The 24,433-nt window shown below is 34.3% G+C and overlaps 3 protein-coding genes across 3 annotated transcripts; 2 read left to right on the top strand and 1 right to left on the bottom strand.

The window, feature by feature from the left end:
- The first annotated feature begins 6,340 nt into the window (after positions 1-6,340).
- On the top strand, positions 6,341-8,261 carry LOC133794940 (uncharacterized). Its single transcript, XM_062232380.1, has 4 exons — positions 6,341-6,551; positions 6,684-6,998; positions 7,234-7,641; positions 7,684-8,261. Exons 1-4 carry the CDS (start codon positions 6,341-6,343, stop codon positions 8,259-8,261), a joined length of 1,512 nt encoding a protein of 503 aa, XP_062088364.1.
- A 186-nt stretch (positions 8,262-8,447) lies between these two features.
- LOC133794939 (uncharacterized) lies at positions 8,448-9,179 on the top strand. Its single transcript, XM_062232379.1, has one exon. The coding sequence runs from the start codon at positions 8,448-8,450 to the stop codon at positions 9,177-9,179; it is 732 nt and encodes a 243-aa protein (XP_062088363.1).
- A 2,625-nt stretch (positions 9,180-11,804) lies between these two features.
- LOC133794362 (transcription factor MYBS3) lies at positions 11,805-14,854 on the bottom strand. Its single transcript, XM_062231582.1, has 3 exons — positions 14,324-14,854; positions 12,879-13,087; positions 11,805-12,506 (listed from the first exon to the last, which is right to left on the bottom strand). Exons 1-3 carry the CDS (start codon positions 14,652-14,654, stop codon positions 11,970-11,972), a joined length of 1,077 nt encoding a protein of 358 aa, XP_062087566.1. The 5' UTR covers positions 14,655-14,854; the 3' UTR covers positions 11,805-11,969.
- Positions 14,855-24,433: the final 9,579 nt, after the last annotated feature.

Below are 24,433 nucleotides of genomic sequence, written 5' to 3'. Positions count from 1 at the left end.
ATTACACAATCACGCCCCCAACGACCAAATTACCAAAATGCCCTTGCATTTAAAATATGAGCCCATATGCATGCATTCACCATCATATAATAATATAATTCACATAAACATGCATATAATCATCAAATATCATAATAAATCAATTATGGCCCTCCCGGCCTCCTAATCAAGGTCCTAAACCTTAATAGGAAATTTGGGGCATTACAATGGGGGACCACATTCTCGAGGTAAGGAGGGCTTTACCTTCATCCAAGTCCGAACTCGAGGCTTCGTCATTAGCCTCATTCCCTGACGGCGGACTCCTTCTGCGAACTGGAAGTGGGGGCCTCACCTCTCTCCTCGGAGGGAGGACGCCTGTGGGCAAAGGCACCTGCTCCCAATGTTCATACTTTTTATTGGACCAGTCAAAGGTGGACTGGCCATCTCCCAAGAGCCCGCAAGCTCAGAGCTTATCCTCATGTAAAAGGTACAAGAGAGACCTCCTGCCATGAGGGAGTTGGAGCAGGGTCTCTCTGTGCCCCTTCATTGCCTCATCAGGAGTAGGGCGCTGAAAATTGGCTGGAAAGCAAGACACATTTCAAGTAAGTACGGATCTTACAGCTAAAATCCCGAGCACAGAGATAAAGAAAACTGGAATACTTACGAATCCGCCTGAATGAGTAATATCGAGACGGGGACAGGCCTTCTGTCCAGAAGAAGGCTTTTTTGAAATCAGGTGGATGATTGGGGAGATCTTCAAAGACCTTTTTCTCTTTAGGATAGCTCGAAAGATAGTAAAAGCCATCTCCTCCCCGAGCTCGGGAGGGGTTCCTTTTCAGACAAAAGAGATATAAAATCTCCTGAGGTGAAGGTCCTTCCCACTTCAGCTCGTGGTATAAGGACCTTAGGGCTGACAGAACCCTGTAAGAATTGGTGTTGAGCTGGAACGGGGCCAACCCAAAAAAATCCGTAAAGTCCTTGAAAAAAGACTTCAAAGGCAACAGCGCCCCCGCCTTCATGTGTTCCTGGCTCCATGCCGCATATCTCAGCCTGTTGTCACGATCCCCGGGGGCGTAACAGCTTCGTTCGTAAGCGGCCAGAGCTCGACACTTCAAAGAACTTGGCAACCTGAGGCCATGGAGGGCCAGAATGTTAGTTATCTGACTTGTCGAGGTAACCGAGCTCCAATAGTGCTCGGCTTCGAAGATTTCTTTCCTCGGCTGTGAGGAAGAAGGCTCCCCCATCAATGAAAATTGGAGTTCTCCTGGACTATACGCGACAGTGACCTTTAATGCGGGGTCGAGGGGGATCGGCCTAGGCCCTGAATTGGACTCTAGATAAAGGGCCTCCCGAAGAGTTCTCCTTTTCTTCTCTATGACCTCGTCTATTTGGCGGCGGTAATGAGCTCGAATATCCTCTTGCTCGCGTGCAAGCTCGTACTCACGGATTCGACGTTGATTCCGAGCAAACAACAATTCTGGGCTCGGGGTTTTTGGCGAATAAGGGATTGCCAGCAACGACCCCACCGTCTTTCCAGATTCTGTAACATTTAGCGAGAAAGAAAAAATGGTGAGAGCCATGCATGCAAGAATTACGAGCTCGATAGGACGAGCTCAAAGTTTAGGAACAAAACAAGCTCGATACTAAGACCTTTATTAAAGAGTCAGAACGTGCGTTCCACAAGAAAGGGAGGAGAGTAGACAATTTTTTTTTTAGAATCCCAAAAATCAGGGGAAAAAGAGTGGCAGATAACCAGAAAAGGTAACCTTGGGTATCGTGCATTTGTCAAAGCCAAGGTTTTATACCCGATATCTTGGTGTACAAGAAACGTCTTTTAAAATTTTTAAAAACCCAGAAAACAGGAATCTTGTTCAAACATCAAAACTGGATATGAACCAGTGATGTAAACCCAGTATGGAAACTTAAAACATAAAAGCCTATCAGACAAAAATTCCCTAACTTTTTGTACTAAGAAAATAAACTAGTACATTCAAAGAAATAGCAAGAACAATATGAACAAAAACTGGGATAAGGGAAAACAAAGATTGGGCACTTACACAATAATGGCGATTGCAGAGAAATTGCTGACTGAAGGAGAGGCTGCAAATATGAGCTTACGGACTCGAACAAACTGGAGGTCTTTTGTTTTTTCGGCTGGGAGAACATGCATGAGAAAGAGGTTCTCTGGGTTGGTCTCTGGTTTCGTCTTTTCTTCTTTTTTGTTTCTGATGCGTGTAAAATAAGAGGAAGGAGAAGACCTTGAATATATAACGGGAGAAAAGTGATAAAAAGGGTTAATCTGGGCCATTGGCCAGAATCCTCATGAAATCCAACGGTCAGGGGACGATGACATGATGGTACCGAAAAGGTGGCAGACGGATGATCGTGGGCAGGTTTCCAAGGTACTCAAGTACCATAAATGAGCAATACCCAAATGACGCGTGTCTATTTTCAAGTATATGACGGTACGGTTCCCGAAGAAAGTAGTTCAAAAGTTTCCTTCTCTTAGGATTCGAACAAATATTTTTGAGGGGGCAAGATGTTATACGCAGATTTGGAGCCATGTTAAATGTAACCTCGAAAGCTGGATTCGCAGCGAATGAACTCGTAAAGTCTGAAGTATGTTTCAAGACTAGACATCGAGCCTGCGAAGCTGAGACGACTACGAATATGGTGGCCTCGAAATCCATACGATCTCGAAGGGTAGCACCCGAGATGCATCTATCCTCAGGGATGACCTCGGATCAGGGTTCCGAGCCTGACGCGCGTATGATTTCGAAAGCCATGTGACCTCGGGAGATGTCATTAGCTCGAAAGTTGATGAAAGACCTGGGAGAATACGACCTTGGAGATATATGATAATAACTTTGAGCATCTTCGAGCGTTGTCCATAAGAAACGTGGACTACATTTATTATTGTAAATCCCCTAAAATCATGGGATATTATTTGATTAGTTATACGCCCCCTGGTCTTCAGGGGACGTTTCCTTTTATATCGAATTACAGGCATTTAAAGACATTTAATTTATTTGCAAATAAAGGGTAACTACCCAAAATATGTGGGATAGTATTCTGCAATCTTCTCTATAAATAGAGAAGTTCTGCACCATTGTAAAGGACCGAATTTCTGAATCTGGAGGAAAAACTCTGAAGAATTCATCCTTGAAGAATTTTCAGAGATCATCTTGAGCTTAATAAAAAAGACTCGTGGACTAGGCAGATTTAACCGCTGAACCACGTAAAAATCGTGTTTTGTATTATCATATTTATATTGGCCATCACTGTTTATTGTTTACGTGCTCTTCTTTCACTGTTGGCGAAAAACGGCGTCAACAAATATATAGTTGATTCTTACATGGCAATTGAAGAAGAAAGATTTCGTTGGATACGAAATAACCAAAAAAAACTCAGATCATACCTTTTTTCTGGTTTAATGGACGCTATTCATCGTGGTGATTCAAATTGCTCAAAAGTGGGGAAATCAATTATTTTGCTTTTGTAATGCCCCAAATTTCCTAATAAGGTTTAGGACCTTGATTAGGAGGCTGGGAGGGCCATAATTGATTTATTATGGTATTTAATGAATATATGCATGTTTACGTGAATTATATTATTATATGATGGTGAATGCATGCATATGGGCGTATTTATTATTATGAGGGTATTTTGGTAATTTGGCCACTGTGGGCGTAATTGTATATTTTGGGTGCATGGTTGTGATTAATTAATATAGCCACGTTATAAGGTGGATTGGTTCGAGCTATTTGGCATGAGACGATCATGAGATGTAAGTGTTCGGTCTAGTAATAACGAGTTTAAGTTCGGGGCTCGGGGTGAGTCTCGGGGTGAATTTAATGATTAGAGCATTACCAGGAATTAAAGGGTAATGGGATATGATTTACTGGTATTTGGGAATATTGAGAATAGCGGGAATTGGAGAGCGTTAATTATAATTAACGAGATAGGCGGGAAAGGACGGTTTTACCCTCGGAAGCTTTTAGAGGGATTTATTTGGCCTAGGGGCATTATAGTCTTTTGACCTTAAGGATTTATATCAGCTTTTTGGTTTTAGAAGGCTGTGGAAAACATAACAAAACAGAGCCCCATCCTCATCCCCTCTCCTTCTTCTCCCGTACATGTTTTCCCCTTCACTTTTCTTTGAATTTTGATAGCCCAAATTGAGGAGTTAAGCTAGGAGATCAAAGGTGGGAGCATAGGAACTTGATTCAGCCATTAAAGGGGATTCAAAATCAAGTTTGAGGTAAGTTACAGCCATTAGTTTCATGGTATACTCTGTTTTGGGTTTGAACTTTCAGCTTGTGATTTCATGGTAAATAGTTGGAATTAATGGAAGTTTAGTTGATGTTTAACTTGGGTTTTGATGTGGGTGAGTTGTTGATGATGTTTAGTGGTTAAATTGGGTGTTAGGTTGAGGTTTAGGACTGGTTTGAAGGTTTGGTTTCGAGGAGAAACGCAGGGGAAGCAAGCTGGTGGCTTGCTAGTTTGCGTAATGTGACGCGGCCTGTCTATGGAGTGTCGCGGCCTGAGTGTGTTTCTGGGAAGAAATATGCTTCTGTCTGAGGGTGAGCCGCGGCATGGCTCTGGTGAGCCGCGGCCCATAGAGGCAGATTTGGCCAGAATTGTGTTTTCAGCTTAGGGATGCTTACCATAGGCCTCGGGGTTGATCCTACTACTTGGTTAAGTGGGGATTGACGTCCCGGAGGCTAGATATTGGTTTGGGAACTTGTGTTGATCATTTTTATTGATGGTATCCTATATTTGGTTATGACTAGGTGACCGTTAAAGGACTAAAAGTTGATCGTTCTCAAGGGTCGTTCTTTAAATCATTCTAGCTCGACTTTGAGGTAAGAAAACTGCACCCTGTGTATATGTGACATGCATGGCTATTATTGATGCATGTTGGTTGATTATTGAGTATGACATGCATGGCTATGATTGATGCATGTTGGTTGATTATTGAGTATGACATGCATGGCTATTATTGATGCATGTTGGTTGATTATTGAGTATGACATGCATGGCTATTCTTGATGCATGTTGGTTGGTTATTAAGCGTGGCATGCATGGTTGTTATTGGTGCATGTTGGATTGCTGGATATATTGCATGTGATGCAGGAGAAACATGTGGTTAGGACATGCTTGTATACTGAGTATGATATCATTCAGAGCTTGAGCCTCTGTGTTTATGCATGGTCCTAATTGTACTAATACTTGTTTAGTAAGCATGCTGAATACCTTGTTTATGGATATGGAACATGTGGTATATGATTGGTGGCATGACTTACTTGTGCATGACACTGACTAGTCAGGGACCGGCTCTAAAGTCGAGAATCATGCATTGAATGGCTCCATGGCATTAATGCTAGACCGACCCTAAGGTCGATGAACATGCATTGAATGGCTCTATGGCATTAATGCTAGACCGACCCTAAAGTCGAGAATCATGCATTGAATGGCTCTATGGCATTAATGCTAGACCGACCCTAAGGTCGATGATCACGCATTGAATAGCTCCATGGCATTAATGTGGGGCCGACCCTAAGGTCAAAGAACTTATAAGCGCTTGCCTGGTCTATGACCAGATGTTTATAGCCAAGGTATATGACCCCGATGACTATTTGTCACATGGCTAGGGGACGTTGTCCATAGCACGACTCTAGAGTCGGGAGGAAGGTTATGTTGGTGACCATTCACCATGCACCTGTCCTAATCAAACTTATGAAAGAATCACTTATCAGTTAAGCCCTGGTGACCCTATCGTCACATGGCTAGAGGGGAGCTATGCTCATTATTGTGACTTTTGGCTATTGTCACCTATTTTCTTGGACTGATAGTCCTGAATGGTTATTATGATCATTGTTGATATTATATCATGATTTATTGTGTTTTCTTGCTGGGCTTCGGCTCACGGGTGCTACGTGGTGCAGGTAAAGGCAAGAGGAAGCTAGACCATCCTTGAGTTGGAGAGCTTAGGTGATGATGTGTACATATGCAGCTGCTCGTCCGCCACGGCCGAGGTTTAAAGTGGAACTAGGGTCGAACCCTGTTTTGCCGCTTAGAACGGCCTGCTGTAAATATTTTCTGTAATAGACTCTGAAATTATATTTTCGGGATCCCAATGTATATATTAAACGTTCTAGTGAAACGTTACATCTTAACCAAAGTTTTTAATCCCTAAACCGCTAATCATACTTAGTTCACGATTTTGGCCAAATGACTCGGTTAGCGAGTTTAGCACTGTTTACAAGGCACACTGTAACGGTCCCTGGAGTTTGGGGCATTACAGCCTTCGTCACACACTGGGGGACCACGATAAAGAGTACAAAATTATCAAGATGATATGGCAATTTGTAAATGGGCAGGATATCCTGATTTATTTATTACTTTCACTTGCAACCCAAAGTGGCCAGAAATAAATGATATGATCCATTTAATAGGCCAAAAAGATGATAACAATCAGGTCGATATCATATGCAGAGTATTTGAGATAAAGCTATTCCAACTAATGCACAATCTGAAAAAAGAACAACCGTTTGGAAAGATAATCGCATGTAAGTTTATTTCACATTTGTATCCACAACGAACTCAACTCAATTGTTTATAAAAAAATGTTTTTACCAACAATAATTTCACAATTCCCACCAAAATTTCTAAATTTTAAGTTTTTATCTATGTTGTCGCAGGTATATACACAATTGAGTTCCAAAAAAGAGGACTGCCTCATGCACACATACTACTTTTCTTGCATTCGACATTGAAAAATCCTTCAGCAGACCATATTGATAATATAATAAGCGCGGAAATCCCGGACTTAAATGTTGATCCTGATGGTTATAATGCCGTCAATAAATTTATGATTCATGGACCTTGTGGAAAACTTAATTCAAACTCTCCATGTATGATGCAAGATAGGTGCACAAAACATTTTCCAAAAAAATTCAATGATCAAACGACCATCGACACAGATGGCTTTCCAGTCTACAAAAGGAGAAATACAGGTATTCATGTCGAAAAGAAAGGTGTCCTTTTAGATAATCGATATGTAGTCCCTTATCACAGGAATTTGGTTGTCAAATTTGATGCACATATTAATGTCGAGGTTTGCAATTACTCTAGATCAGTCAAATACCTTTTCAAATATGTTCATAATGGGTCTGACAGAACTACTGCAACAATGGAATCTATTGACACTGCCAAATAAATAGATGAGATAAAAACATATTTGGATTGCAGATATATCTCGGCAACTGAAGCTTGCTGGAGAATATTCCAATTTGACATACATTACAGACATACATTACAGACAGCCAGCAGTTGAAAGATTACCATTCCATTTACCTGGAGAGCACACAGTAATATTCGAAGAAAACAAATGTGTTGAAAATGTTGTTTGCATACCTGGAATAGAAAAAACAAAGTTCACTCAATGGTTGGAAGCAAACAAGAATTATGATGATGCACGAGAGCTAACTTATTCGGATTTCCCTATAAGTTGGGTTTGGAATTCAAAGGAGAAAACATGGACTAGGAGAAAAAATGGATTGGCAATTGGAAGAATTTACTTCGCGCATCCTTCGATTGGAGAACGCTTCTATTTGAGAATGTTGTTAAATTTTGTCAAAGGGAGCAATTCTTATAAAAGTATTAGAACATAAAATGGGGTGACATATCCTAATTTTAAAGAGGCATGCTATGCTTTGGGATTGTTAGACGATGATAAAGAGTGGATAGATTGCTTAACTGAAGCTGCAATATGGGCAACTGGAAAAGAATTAAGACATCTTTTCGTCACGATACTCATTCACTGTCAGGTTTCTGATGCATCACAACTTTGGAAATCTAATTATATTGCATTGTCAGAAGACATAACTTCATTGCAAAGGAAGAGATTTAGAATGAATGATCTTAAGTTAACTGAACAACAAGTTGAAGCATACACATTGTTCGAGATTGAAAGTATCATGCTGAAGATGGGAAAAAGTTTGAAAGATATAGATGGAATGCCCCTGCCTAATCCATCTTTGATAAGAGACTCGGGTAATAGATTGGTTAATGAAGAGCTTGATTATGACCGAGATCAATTAAAGATATTGCATGAGAAATCATTTGCTGCTCTAAATCCTTGCCAAAAATCAGCTTATAAAGCAATAGTACATTCAGTAGAGAATGAACAAGGCAATTTATTTTTTATCAATGGACATGGTGGTAATAGTAAAACATTTTTATGGAATACAATAACTGCAAAGCTCAGATCACAATAAAAAATAGTCTTGCCTGTAGCAACTTCAGGCATAGCTGCTTTGTTATTGCCTAATGGTAGGACAGCTCATTCACGATTTCATATTCCCTTGAATGTTACAGCAGAGTCGACTTGTGAAATTTGACAAGGCACCCTACTAGCTGGACTTCTTGTGAAAACTTCTTTGATCATTTGGGATGAAGCACCTATGGCAAATAAGTTCTGCTTTGAAGCTTTGGATAAGACCTTAAGAGATATTCTAAGAACAAGGTTTGAAAATAGCTCTAACAAACCTTTTGGAGGACTTACAATAGTGTGTGGTGGTGATTTCCGACAAATATTACCAGTTGTCCCAAAAGGTACAAGAGCTGATATTGTTGATGCTTCTCTTAACTCATCATATTTGTGGCCATTTTTCAAAATATATGAGCTCAACCAAAATATGAGGCTATATAATGGAAGCTTGACTGGTTTTGAGGCTGCTAAAATAGCTTCTTTTGACAAATGGATGTTGCAGATTGGAGATGGTTCATTATATGATGACATTGATAGACAATTAATTAAGCTTCCTTCTGATATCGCCATAAATCCATCTCAAGATCCAATGAAATCCATAATTAAAGTTATCTACCCATCACTTTTACAAAAGTACAACGATCTTACATATTTGACAGAAAGAGCAATATTAACACCAAAAAATGAAATGGTCTATGAACTAAATGAGATGATTATGAATATTATACCAGGTGAAGGGAGAACATATTTTAGCTCAGACAGTATATGCAAAGCAAGTGTAAAGACAAATGATGAAGTTCTTTTGTATCCAGCTGAATTTTTGCATGGTTTGAAATTTAATGGCATCCCTAATCATGAGATGCGACTTAAGGAAGGTGCTCCTGTAATGCTCCTTAAAAATCTAAATCAAACAGAAGGCCTATGAAATGGCACAAGATTGATTATCAGGCATCTTGGTAAATGGTCCATTAGAGGCGACATCATTTCTGGAACAAATATTGGTGAAAATGTCACAATTCCAAGAATTATTATGTCTCCCAATGAATCAAGATGGCCATTCAAGCTTAATAGACGACAACTTCCCTTGGCACCATGTTTTTCCATGACAATCAACAAAAGCCAAGGACAATCTCTTAAACATGTTGGCTTGTATCTCCCTAAGCAAGTATTCACCCACGGTCAATTATATGTTGCTGTGTCCCGAGTTACCACAAGAGAAGGATTGATCATACTAAATACTGATGATGAGGTGGGAGACCCAACCTTAATAAAAAATATTGTTTACGAAGAAGTATTTCAAAATACCCACTCATAGAAAATCTATTTATTCTAGAAAATGATATAGTCTCCTTATTCATGTCCTTCAAATTCTTACCTTATAAGGTATAAATTTTACTGGTTTTAATAAAATAAACTCTCCATTCTTGCTATTGTACATAGTTCAATTCTATCTTTAGCAATATATATATTTTGAAGCTACATGTGTTTATATTATTGTAAATTACAATATCAACTTCATTACACAAACATAGTAGTAAAAAAAATATGAGTATTAACTAATTTCAATATTATTCCTTACCTTATTTGTTTCACAACTCATCTAATCAAAATAATACTACATATGATTTTTTTTCCTCAAATCGTGAATTACATTTAACTCTTTTATTTATTTACTAAATATAATATTCATTGTTAGTCTAAAATGAATCAACAAATATGTATATATATATGGAAGACTTCTCAATGGTTACTACCCATAGATGGGTACTAACAATTATGATGATGTGGTAACATAGTGACTTGGTATAGCAAGTTACCAATAGGTAAATATTTTTTTTTCTATATTAATTTCGAATTTAGTTATTTTTTTGCCATAATTAATGGTGTTTTTAACCAATGAGAAACACTAGATATATTTAGAAATTGACATACATTTGAAAAATGAAAAAGTTTACAATATTATATTTTCATAATAAATACACAGTTTTCATCAGGTAACCCTTCCAAAAATTTGAAAAAATCAAAATTTATTTTTAGAAATATTAATTAACAACTATAAATATGAACCATTGATCTTAATCTAATGATTAATATTAAAGTAACCATACATGGGTAGTAACCATTAAGAGTGCACCCATATATATATATATATATATATAATGATTCTCAAACATCAAAAGATCATGATTCATAGTATGTTACTCATTTAGTGAAAATGTTAACAACTCCTTAAGTTATAAATTCTAAATATATATATATAAAAAACTTAAATTTTTTACAAAAAAAAACCAAAATCTTATTTTCCAAAAAATAATTATAATACTAATTATTACAAACACCGCGCGAGGCGGTTATATTGCCTAGTTGATGTATAATTTAATGTAAACGTTTGAGGTAAATAAAGAAAATTAAATTTCAGTGATAGTATTTTAAAAAATATAATAAAACCAACCTTGTACCCAAAAATTAATAATAATAACACAACAACAATCCAAGTATAATGCAAAAGAAACAATTAGTTTAAATGATTTTTTGTGCATTTTTCAAAAATGGATTTTACATAATGAAAAAATCTGACTCCAGATTACGAAACATCTATATCACATTTTGGAAAAAGTGGCCTGTTTTGAAGGATCATCATTGCATAACTATTCACTCGTACGTAGGACTGACTAATTTGACTACACTGTAATAAGACAAACACGCAAAATTAGATTTGAATCCACTTGGACTTGGCAAACAGAGGACTGTGTGAGCAAGCAATAAGCCTAGTTTACGTCGATCTGGCACAAGTCTCTGCCAAAAAAATAAAGGCTGAACATAGACTGACACGAGGGGCCATCCCTTGGGGGAGCACTTAATTTTACCTAGTTTTTCCAGGATCGACCTAACACAATCAATCAGTATATGAGTTGAAGAGGTTGTCGAGGTACCTCGATTTTGCCAAGGTTCCCTAGCCAAAAGGGGTAGAGTACCAACAATTTCAAGCTGCAAACCATTGCATCATATCAAAAAGTGGTATCTTTTTAGTTCTGTTAAGTTTAGTTGGTGATTAGAAAGCTGAACCTACCTAACCTCAAACTCTATAACCTACCCAGATTGCCTCTACACTTAAAAGAGAGAAATCGCTCCACAAAAGTAATTACTGCAACAACTTTTTGTTTTCGGCTTACAAAATGGGAGCAGGGGTCCAAATGCATTACTAGTATCCACCCATGAGACATGGTATATAACCATGTTTTGATGCAGAGAATCTTATTCAACACCACCCAAAGGTTGACTTGGTCATTACTCATCAAGACAAGCCTTGACCACTATAGTTCTACGGTTGAAATGGATTAAAAATCTCTTAGCTCCACGCGGTAGGCTGGACTCCTATGCTAATGGTCAGTTGGTTGAATTGATCAAGATTTCTGCACCAGCAAACATGGCAAAGTTACACTTCACCTACTACAATAACACGAGTAATGATGCGCTTGGACAGAGTTCGTTGACAAGTTCCTCAAATTAACATGGGCTTTCTATCTGTTTACAGTTATAAAGAATAGAATGTCCAGCGAAATTGATCTACTCCTATGTTATTATATAGATTGAACATATATTTCATAGACTATATCAAGAAATAAAACGACATGCTTTAGCGAAAATATTAGTACAATAGAAAAAATAAATAGACTAAAAAAGAAATTGAGATACTGCCCCCATGCATTCCAATTTAAACTGCTTGAATTGGACTAGTCTTGCCCTCGCTCAAGTCTGATCCACTTACCGGAGCATTTGAATGAAACGCTGACTGCCTTGAAGGCTCTCCAAGCAATTTTAAGGAGAGTGGTGAAGGCTCCCTGTGGCCTCTCTCAGCCTCACCTAAACTGAGTTGAGACATGCCAACTAGTTCGTTAACATCAACGGGTTCTTTGGCAACGATTGGGATTGGCTTTAAGACCTGATGCTGAGTTGTTTCAGCAATCCTCTGTTCTTCCAGAGGGGCTGCACTTGGTGGCCACAATGAAAAAGGAACAGGCATGTAAGCTGGGAAGAATCCACTCAATCCAGGAACCATAGGTGGGAACCCATTTGATCCTAGCACGGGGTCCTGATCTTCTTCAACTTTTGTATCATGAGTAGCCTCCATAGGTTCACATTCTGACTGGAGAGAGAGATTTAATGAGGGTAGTGATTTAGCATTATCAGCTTCTGTTTCTTGAAAAGAAGGCAGCAAATCTTCTTCTGGAACTGGTGGAGGATCTGAGGCCTGTCCAATATAGAAATAAATTAGCATATCCAGAGAACAACTAAACCATTTAACCACCCAATATCATTACAGAAAATCAACTCAAGAATATGGTTAATTCTTACTCTTATGAACACCCATTGAGAAAAATGCTAATGTAAAAAAAAAGGCATAATTGAACTTCCATTAACAATGCATCACTCTATAAGGTGAAGATAACACAGGGATTTTCATAAACCAATGCAAATGTACTATCAATATTATTATAATTTGGTATTTTACTAAAAAAAAAAAATACTGCCTTCCATTTCTGTTTGATAAAATGTATTAACAGGAAGCAATATTCTGAACGGGCCATTAGTTCACAAAATGTGTAAAAAAAAAAGGACAAACCATATCAGGAACCATGTCAAAAAGGCTGGAGCGTCTCTTTCTTCTAGTAGCATTACTCTGCCGAATAAAATATTTCTGAGCATGACTTGCCACTTGGGTAGGAGTTCTTGAAACTACATAATTTCTGGCTATTCCACGCCAGTCCCCTTTCCCCAATTTCTGGAGACCAATTAGAAACAAGCGGTGCTCCTCCTCTGTCCACGGGACACCTGAAAAAGAAATGAAATCTGAGATAAGCTAACTGCATGAATATTAAAGAAGAATAGATCATTAGAGTCACTAAACTGCCACTACATCAGGCCATTTTGACAGGCAACAACCAGAGTCCTAAAATCATAGTCAAGCAAGCCATAACAATTATACTAGAGCTCCAGCTTTGCATCACTAGTGTATTACAGATAGTCAAGAAATATCGACATGGACTCTAGTCAAGTTTGGTACTCTGTTAGCAACAGAAGAATAATCCAAGTTCTAGACAAGAATAAATACACAGAACCAGTTAAATTCGAACTGTATGCAACCATTAAACTTTGTACAAAATTTTAAAAAAAGTCTTGGCATAATGTCAAAGGAAATCTCCTTCATATATGCAGCTGGGTAAAGTTCCAGGAGATGATCAGAAGGACACCATGTTTTATGATACTTCACAGAATATGCACAACATTTACTTCTTTGGCTTAAACAACAAGTGCAAAATAAACTTCCTGATTTCCTACATCGTCAACATAAATTACTAAGAGTTGAAATTATTCAACACTATAAGACATACAAAGATTATGCCATGAGAATAAAATAAATAAATAAGGAAAAAAAATTCTGTGAAGACGGTAACCAAGAACCTAACATGACAAGAACTCATGTTACTTAATATGTATGTGTTTTTTTACAACTCAGGAAATTTTGATGCTCCAGCTAATTCAGTGCTTCTCATGAAGAATCTTCATATGTCCCCATAAGATCATTTCTATTAAATAAAATTTTCTCACTATATTCCATCATGTAATAATGCGCAGCATCTAGCTCTTATTGGTAAGAAGAAACATTTATAAGTTATTATGTAATTTCTTTTTTATAAAAAAAAATACATATGCTCCAAAACAGCTTGTTTCTAGCTATTAAATTATGGGGTTTGAACAACCTAAAACCTTGTTGTATTCCAACCTGGAATATATTTCCAAAACTCAACAACCAAATATTACAAGATTTATTACCTATTCGGGTACGTGCAAATATTCAAAGAAACATTAAGAACGACAACAAAATGAAAACATAATATCATCCAAATTTACCATAAAACGTAAAATCAAAATAAAATTAACAATCCCAATATAAGATCAGAAAAATTAGCAAAGGGAGAAATCATTTAAACCAACCAGTCAATTCATTTATATATATATATATATATTTTAAAAATCGAGCTTAATAAAGTATTAGCAGGGAAATACCTTTTTTACGGTCAGCACGGCGATTGGTGGAGCAAGAGGCGTGAGTCGGGTCGTCGGACAAGTAGCCGTCGCGTTCGTGCTGATGCGGGTCCGATGAGGGGGATTCCGGGTTGGGCGATCCGGCCGCGGATGAAGACGAATGGTAGTGCGCCGATAAATTCCCCATGCTGGCGCTCTTCTTTATGATCGACCCGTCCGTAAGTCTCACGCCGAAAAGCTTCAAACCGCCGCCTGAGCTAAAGCCAGCGCCACCGCCACCGCCACCGCCACGTGATGGGCAGGTGCGGGAGTTGTGGCCATTATTGCTGCAGTGCGAGCACCGCCGAGTCATAGCGACCGACTCGGCCGGTTCACCTCTTCCAAGTTTAACAGAATCAAAGATCAGAGAGATAAATGAGAAGAAGTTGGAGATTGATTGTGTTTCTCGGTGTTTGTGTAAGATAAAAATTAAAAAACAGAAGGATATATCTGGAAACGTAAGGGTATTTTAGGAAATGAGAATTTTTAAGAGGATTAAGGTGGCCTAGAAGAACCCGGTGGTACGTTCGCTGGGCTTTCTTCCCTGTGAAATTACTTTTTTGTTCATTCCTCGGATAACGTCCTGCTTTCGTGTATTAATTATTGATTTATTTGTTACTATTATTATCATCATTTGCATTATGGTCCCTTCTTTGTCTAAATAATGGTGTTGGAAATAATTAATATATACTAGTTTGTAAGAAAAAAAAAAAAATTCAAATATTATTATATTAATTTGCACTTAAATATTTTTGCAAAACATTTTTCCTCTAAATATAACCATTGATAAATATATACAACACACTAATATGACAATTAAAAAATTAACATAAAATTTTCATTTTGTCATTTTGTACTTTACTTTCTCATTAAGTGTCATGTGTGTGACACTCTTGCTTTCATTATTCTTAATGTATGTTAGGTACCATACATGCCTATTTTTGGTAAAATATCCAACATATATAAATAAATAATACAACATTAAATCCTTGTTTTAAACATTCGGCACTAATCACTATGACCATATCAATATGACTCAATCAATAATTCCAAGCATTTTCGATTGAAAATGCAAAATAAAAAAATTATATATTCCAGTTATAATTATTATTGTTTTGATTTGTTTGCAAAATATTATATATATATATATATTCATATTTAAATCTCAGATCTTACATGTGCTTGTAGTTGTAGGGTACATAAAACTTGATTAGCAAGCTGAATAAATGGACAAAAATGTCATTTGAGTTTTGGATAACACACTAAGATCGGGATAACATTTTTTTTTCTTTCTTAATAATATCACTCGTGTGTAAAGTTTATCCCAAAACATGAATAATATAAAGAGAGTTCTGGATATGATTTAAATTTATGGTTTGTCTCAGGGACCACGGCATCTTATTAGTTATTGGAATTTGGATATTGTTCTATCTAAAAAACACACAGAAATAACATTCTGAACGAACAACTCCCTTATCGAAAAAAATATAGTCATCATGATAGGATTATATTACCCTTTTATTTTCTCCACAAATATACAATTTTATTAAATTTTTCTGAATTATAAAAACTCATCGTGATATTAGGCAAACTCCAATCGAATTGGATAATACTAAATTTGAGTTGATTTTACACCAAATATCATTCCAACCAGCATATTATACACTATATATACTGATTTATACAGTAGCCCCTCAAATTTGAGGTGTCACAATAAATAATGGTAAAAAATTATTTAGCATATTTTTTTATTTTTTAAATATAATACTAATAAAACTTGTTAAATGTATATGTATTATAATTATATGTTGTTAAAAAATAATATAATAATAAATAATATCTTTTTTTGTATAAATTTTAGTATTGTAATTGAAATAAAAAAAATATAGTATTAAAATTTTTAGTTTTGGTAATGGTGAAAACCATTTATATAAAAAAAAAAAAAAAAGTTTATACATTTTTGGATCTTGTGTTTTTTCCCATTACTTGTTTGGACCCTGTGTTTTGACAAATTACTTTTTGGACCCTAAACCTGATTTTGGTCAATATTTTTTCAACTAAAATCACAAATAATCTACCAAACTAACAATTCAGAACAAAAATAAAATCATTCTGCTTAAAAACTGTGTTGTTATATTCAATTTTTTCTTCTTCAAAATTGAGTTTAGAATTCTATTTTAACTATTTTACAAAACATAAGGTCCAAAAAATAATTTGTCAAAATACAATATCCAAACAAGTATAAACCATTAAAAAAAAATGTTATCCGTTAGAAATGCATTGGAAATTTGTCCCAAAAAAAAAAGAAGAAATTAATTGAATGGAAATTTGTCAACTTTGGACTCACCATAATTCCGAAATGGATGTACTTCTTCTGATGCAAAGGATGCCACGTGGAATTAGTGGTACCCACGTTTACTTTAATGTGGGAATGAAGACTTTAAAATCTAGGTCAGCCCATGAGTGTTGCTGAATGGATGACCGTACACGTGTACATGCTTTGAAATCCTTTTAGATAATTTGACCTAACTATCCACTAATCGTAATCGTGATGCTTTTGTGACCCAATGGCAATCAAATATTGCTTAAAGAGCTTGATAAATATGTAGGCATGATTAGCTTTTTGTTCCCAAACGGACGAAAGTGATTATTGGTTCTCAATTATATATATATATAGGTGGGTCACACATTATAATTATGCCAACTTTATCTCTGAAAATCACCTCTACAACTCATTTCATCCACTCTTTGCTTATTCAATTTGAATATAATCACTGTGAAATTGGGTATGATCGAGACTAAAATATCCAAAAACCATTATTGGACACTAAATCAAGTCATATATATTAAAATATTCTCGTATAATATTAAAATATATAAAAAAAAATTGTGGACGAAAGGCATAAATTTAAGATTCTTTTATATCAACAACCAACCAAAAGATGAGCTCAATCCTAACTGATGGGAAGATGAACTCAACCCCTAATGGGTATTATTACATTATTTAGAATGGAAATAATAGTTAGGTTCCATACTAATTGAGTATTGAAGAATAAAATTGGTGTCATTCCCATCACATTTTAAATTATAAATTCACAAAAAGAAAATTAACATTTTAAGTTAAAAATAAATTTATTATATTATGTTTAATATTTATCAAATAGATATAAAAAAAATTAATTAAACTTAAAAATAATTAATTTTGATTCTAAATTAAAATAAATATATTAATGAAAATAATAATGATTCCTATAGATTCTTGCAAGTAAATAATTTATTTTGATTTGGATTATTTAATTCTGAATATTAATTATTCAAATTGTAATAAATTATTTTGATTATGTGCAAGCAAACACCACTAGTTTATCCAAACAAATAAAATAAAATTTTCTAATGATTAAAGTTCTCCAAATCTTAGGGGGTGGGAACTAATAAAAGATGTCCTTCCATCTTTGCATTTATATCTTCCTTTTATATTTATTTTGGAAGATAGCATTTATTTTGTTATTCAAGACCCTAGTACTAAACAAATACACATAAATGCTAGCCTAGTTCAAAACTATTTTGAAGATTTTGACAATTACAATGATCAAATCAATAATATATTAGCTTAAGAAATAAATAAATTAAAATACAAAATATTAGGGACTTGTATTTGCAATAATATTATTGTAAGAAAGCAGTAAAATTAGAATATTAATGATTGTTTTAGGGTTTTCCATAATGAGAAGAGAAGGGTTCCGATTGAATTGAGTGACCACATTCAAAGGTTGACGGCCAATCACATGGGCACGCCTACAATTACATAACACATTATAATGCTTTAAATTATCATATTGAAAGAAAAAAAAAATATCATTCTTTATCATATTTAAAGATTTAAAAAACAATGTTGACTTGTACGGACACGTGGAACTGTGGGTAGGTCACTTTGGTAAATCACAAGTCGCAACACATGCTTTGAAAAAATATAAAATAAAAAGAAGAAGAGAGAATAGATCATGAAGCAAAGTCAAGATTTGCAGACTTTACTCGTATATTTTGTCATTTTTTTGCTCATATGGGAGGTAACACACAGCCACCCTTTTTATCCTTTCCATGAATATGTTTTTTAAACAAAGAAAAAAAATCGTTATCCTTGGAGATGCACTTCCAGGAATCTGTGAGTGTTAGCTTTATCATATTGTACACATACACACATAAATATTTAAATAAATTTTCTTTCTATGATGTGAACGTGGGATGGAATACTTTGCTGCCAATAATCCATTTGATTACATTAGTTTTTATCATGTTGACATATGTTACTTTAGATAAATACTAAGACATTGTGACACGGGCTGTAATTTAATATTGAGTCTTATATATTTTAATTTAAAATATATTACGTAAGATCTGATATCAAATTATATTAATTAATATAAAGTGGTGTTGAGTAATATAAATATCTTATAGCAATGCTCATTACCTTAGGAAATCTAACACTAACATAAAATTTCTAACAATTATTAGTGATGGTGGCCTGATGGCAAAGATGACCTACAAAAATTATTTTTTTAAATTATCGAGGAATGAATTTCCACCCACCACAATGATGTTGAAATATTAAATTTCCTATGGGTTTGTCTTTCTTAGATGAGTTTGTTTTATAGCTGCAGTCCACACTTTATAACATTGAGGTTTCAAAAGTTGATTTCGTATCAGTTAGGTTCCCAACATTTTCAAATCGTATTATTTAGATCCTTAAATGTTAATTTTATTTTATTTTTTCTTTTAAGATACATAAACAAATTACAAAATAAATGATGAATCATTCTTAAAAATTTTGAATACTTAATTTATGACAATAATAAACATGATATTGAAAAAATATATTTTCATGATATTTTTAAAAATATTTAATATAAAATATTTTTATAAATTAAATTACGGTTTCATCAAAAAAATATTCTTACATACATTGTTGTTTTTTTAATTAAACTACTTATCTCGATAATATTAATTTTTATTATGTCTATGCTTGCTTTTTTTATAATTTTTTTAAATAATGCAATTTATAAGTGAATAGTGTATATAAAGTTATTTATGTGTATTTATATGCTTAGTTATAAGTTGCATTATAAAAAAAAATTACAAAATAAAAATAAATGTGTACATGATAAATATCGATAATATCAAGATAGTTCAGTTATTAATATTAAAAAAATGTAGGTAAATTTTTTTTCAATAAAAATTTAGTTTAAATATTTTTAAAAAAAGCCTTGAAAATATATTTAAGAAGTCCAAACTTTTAAGATTGATTCACCATTTTTTTATATTTTTTTATATATTTTAAAAGGAAAAAGAAATATAAATAGTATTTAGGGACCTAAATAATACGATTTGAAAATGTTGGAGACTTAACTGATACAAAATCAATTTTTTGAGACCTAAGTGTTACAAATTGTAAAGAATAAGGACTACAGCTAAAAAAAAGCCGTCTTAGATTAATGGGACCCTAATGCTTAGTAGACTTCCTTAATAACTACTAAGAAAGCATGAGACAAATCTCTTTTCATTCCACCTATGATTCTAGTAGATTTTTGAGATAGTATTGGACTGTGGATGTGAGAACATCACTAATCTCATTTTTTTTCGTAGCAAGAAAAAATATAAGTTTTCTTACTCAATATTTTATAAAATTTTATTTGTAGTTGATAGTGCTTAATATTATATATTAAATTATAATAAATATTGGATATATTAAATGCATTATAAGAACAACTCCAACCACACTAGTCACTTGATAAAATTAGTCATTTTAGCAAATGATATGACATTTTTTTAGTTTTTTTCCTACTCCGACCATAACCGCATCATCCTAGCTATTATAACAATTTACTTTTGGACAAGTCAAATAAATGACATATTATTTTAATAATAAAAATTAGTAAGGATGGAACATAAAAGTTGGCAACAGATAAATTCTCTATAAATATAAGATAATAAAATAATTAATTAGGTAAATAATTGAAATAATCAACTCTCTATAAAATAGAGAACATAGTTGGAAGAAGTTCAAAAAAAAGGACTAGCTATAGTAGTATTTTAGCTATTTTGGCTAAAATTTAGCTATTAATTGGCTAGTATGGATGAAGATACTCTTATAACATTAAGAATAAAAATACTCATAGTAGTTTTTCTACTCTATCATTTAAAATATATCACCAAAATTCTATTTTTTTTTTACATAACTTTGGACATCAACTTCTCTATATTTTTATTCACATCATTTAAATATTATTTATTCATTTAAATAAAAAAGTAGAAAAATATTAATTAAAAACTATTTAAAGTAAAAAAAAGACAAAAGTAAAAACATTCAAATATTAATTAATTTTTTTGAAGAAGCTTTATTGCCTTCTCAGGAAAAGAATAGTAAATTTTAGAGAATTTTTAAAATGAAGATGGTTTATGAAGCATTTGATGGACACCTATTTTAACATCTTTCTCTATTATTTTTTAGAATTCCCTATTTTAAAATTATTTATGAGAGTGAATATGTACCAACTAGGGGTGTGTACGGTGTGGTTTGGGCGGTTTGAACACTTTTTAATACACTACGCCACAAGTGTGGTGTAGTAGCTAGAACATATCGTGCGGTGTGATTTCGTTGCACCAAACCGACCAAACCAAACCATTTTTTGCGGTGTGGTATGGGTGGTTTTCCACGGTGTAAGTGTGTTAAAAAATATGTGTGAGATAAAGATGTGATAAGGATGAGACGCAAATGAGATGAAAGAGGAAGGAGTTGTTGTCGTGTATGATGTGTTAGAGAATAAGATTATACCCTAATTTAAGTGGACTCCTAGCTTTAGATTGAGTTACTAAAAAATGGTATATATGTAAAGTTTAATTTTTTTTTAACATATTTGTAAGTATACAGTGCGGCGTGGTACAAACCAAAATTTCATACCGTCAAACCGCGCACCGCACCGCGCGGTTTAGCTAAGATACAAACCATACCAAACCATTCCACTTTTGACACCGCAGTTTACGGTGTAGTGTGGTGCGGTGCAGTCGGTCGCCGCAGTTTGCCGGTTTAGATGCTCACCCGTGGTACCAACATATTACATGCAATAACATGATATCAGTGCATACATCACTACAATTAAGTGACATGTAAGTTATTAGTAATTAACTAATAAATATAATTAAATCTGTATTAATTATAATTTATCAATTAAAATATGATAAATTACACATCAAATCAAGTTTCATCAAAGTGAAACTCTTAGCATTTTTCGTAATTTAACTTCAAAAACAAATGCCCTATCTTTACTCATGAGCATATATTTATCTTACATAGAAGTCGGTGTCATTATATGTACCTTTCCTTTCTTTTCTTTTCTGCCCATAAAGCATTTCCTTCAATCACTATTATTCCATTATCCTACAAAAAAAACTTAAAAGAAAAATACAATACTTTAATCAAATTTACAGAAGCACTATACTTTTTTTTATCTTTTTTTTTTTTTTTAAATATATACATTGTTTATCTTTGTTGAGTGCACATTAATTCGATACTCTCTCTCTCTATATCTATGTATAATATATTCACGCGTTTGGAAATCTATTTTTTTCCCAGTTAATTTAATAATATCATTGATTAATGAAATTTTCAAAATAATAATAATAATAATAAAGGTCATTTGACAAAATGATTTATTTTTTAAAATTATTGTGTACTTTAATTTAGTTTTAATAATTTTTTGTAAAATATTCTCAGTTAGTCAAAAATTTAAACAGGAGTTAATCGAAAAATTTAGACAATTAATCGAATTTTAGATAGAAGTTATTTTACAAAAGATTATCAAAAGTTTACCGACGTGCAAAATCACTTAAAAAATAAATTATTTTCAATAATTTTTCTAATAATAATAATAATAATAATAGACCTTCTATTATCACTAAATAAAGAGATGGAGGAAATGAACCGACCCTCGTGACTACAACTAACTATAAAACATATCAGATACTGGACCACATGCTTACCATTAATGTATCAGTTTTCTCTTAATTAAAATTGAGAAATTTATTGCTACATAGAAAACAACTTTTCCATTTTCCTTTTTAAATTTAACTTTAGTGAAACAACTATTTACTTTCTAATTCTACGTTATGTTATGTCGGATAATTAGATTAACTAACAACCAATTTACTTGCTATTGCGTTAATCAACTTTAGATAATGGATTTTTTTAAATTACATATATTAATTATTAGAAGGGAGAAAGAAAGAAAAAAAGTGAGATCAAGAGCAATAATTATTAATAAACTGTTCCAAAAAAAAAAGAAGCTTTTGAGATTTGTGTTTTTCTTTTTAAATGGTCAATTAGTGTCATTAGTTTAGTCCTTAATTTGGTCACGTTTGAAATTGACACATTAATTGAAATAGAGAGCTGGGCCCAAAAAAAAAACAAAAAAGAGTTCCGGCGTCCACAAATTTCCTACCAAAAGTGACCCGTAACTTGCCCAATTAAGAAGAAAAAAAAATTTAACCCGTCCAATAATTTGGGCGGGTTGGTCGGGTTAACCCGCCAAAACCGAAATTGTATTTTTTTTGGCGGGTTGGTCGGGTCAACCCACCCAAACAAAAGTGGTATTTTTTTTTAACATTTTTGTAATTTTTTTCTTTTAAATACTAGTACTAATAGTGTGAAGTTTATATTTTTAAGCTTAAAACAATATTTTAAATTTATAGTAAAAAAATTAAAACAAAACTTAATTAATTTATATATTTATTTGTGTTGATTGCGTTTTTAGCCAACGACGTGAGAACGTCAATAACGACAAGCCTTCAAGAGAAATAAAAACGACAACAGACGGTATAAACAAGAAAAAGTAAATAACACAAAAGATTTTATAGTGGTTCAGCCCCGATTGTCGGTAATAGCCTAATCCACTTAGAGTTGTGATTTATAAATCTATACTCAAGATCAGATGGACTGAACCAACTGAGTTTCTTCAGTACAGATTGTGAAAATACAAGAATTCTCTCTAATTTCAGCACTTTCTCTCTCTAGAATAGACAGACCCAATTTTCTCTCTCTAGAAAGAAGAAGCAGAAGCCACCCCTCTCTCATCTCATAAGCTCTCTATTTATAGAGATGGGATCCTCAACTGATATCCCCTTATAATAGGAATATTTTATTATATTTATTACATTTATATTACAAATAAACATTCAAAATTCAAAATGTAACAAACTCCCCATTTGTGGGAAGAATGAGAGATTCCCGCGCATGTTGTTGAAGTTGTGTCTGACTTAGTCTCCTCTAGCTAGTTGGTCCACCTCCTACTCACTACCCATGCAAGTGCTGGTTGAACATGCATGGTGGTAGGATATGCATGGTGGTAGGACATGCTTTTGGTGGGTTGAACGTGCATGGTTCTCCTCGGACATGTACTCTCCTCTAGCATGCCATGTTCCTCCTTGAACCAATCTCCTTGGCTTCTCCTCGGACCAAGGTGGTCCGAGGCAATGTCCTTGGCACCTTACCTTGGACAACATTGAGGGAACCTCACCTTGGACAACATTGAGGGAACCTTACCTTGGACAACATTGAGGGAACCTCACCTTGGACAACATTGAGGCACCCTCACCTTGGACAACATTGAGGCAACCTCCTTTAGCATCTCCCAAACATGTCCGATCGAACATTGTATAGGCTCTCCTTATCAAAATCTAAGTCTCATTCCTCTTGCATGAGACTCCTCCTCCTTAGCTACTTACCTTGGACACGTTCGAGCCAACACTTAGGAAACTTTGGGAGGCTTGCCTCCTACACACCTTTGGGGTCTCTTAGGACCACATCCTCCTTGGGGTCTCCTAAGACCATTTTCTCCTTGGGGTCTCCTAAGACCACTCCCTTGGGGTCTCCAAGGACCACATCCTCCTTGAGGTCTCCTAGGACCACTCCCCTTAACTCTCCTAGAATGCATTCTCCTTAGCCTCCTAGGATGCATTCTCCAATTTTTGGGTATAACAATTTGAATATAATAAATTCTTAATTGGGCGGGTTGGGTTATATTGGGCGGGTTGATAATTATT

This window comes from Humulus lupulus, chromosome 8 (genome assembly GCF_963169125.1).
Source record: "Humulus lupulus chromosome 8, drHumLupu1.1, whole genome shotgun sequence".
Lineage (NCBI taxonomy): Eukaryota > Viridiplantae > Streptophyta > Magnoliopsida > Rosales > Cannabaceae > Humulus > Humulus lupulus.
This window is presented reverse-complemented; position numbering and strand designations above follow the sequence as displayed.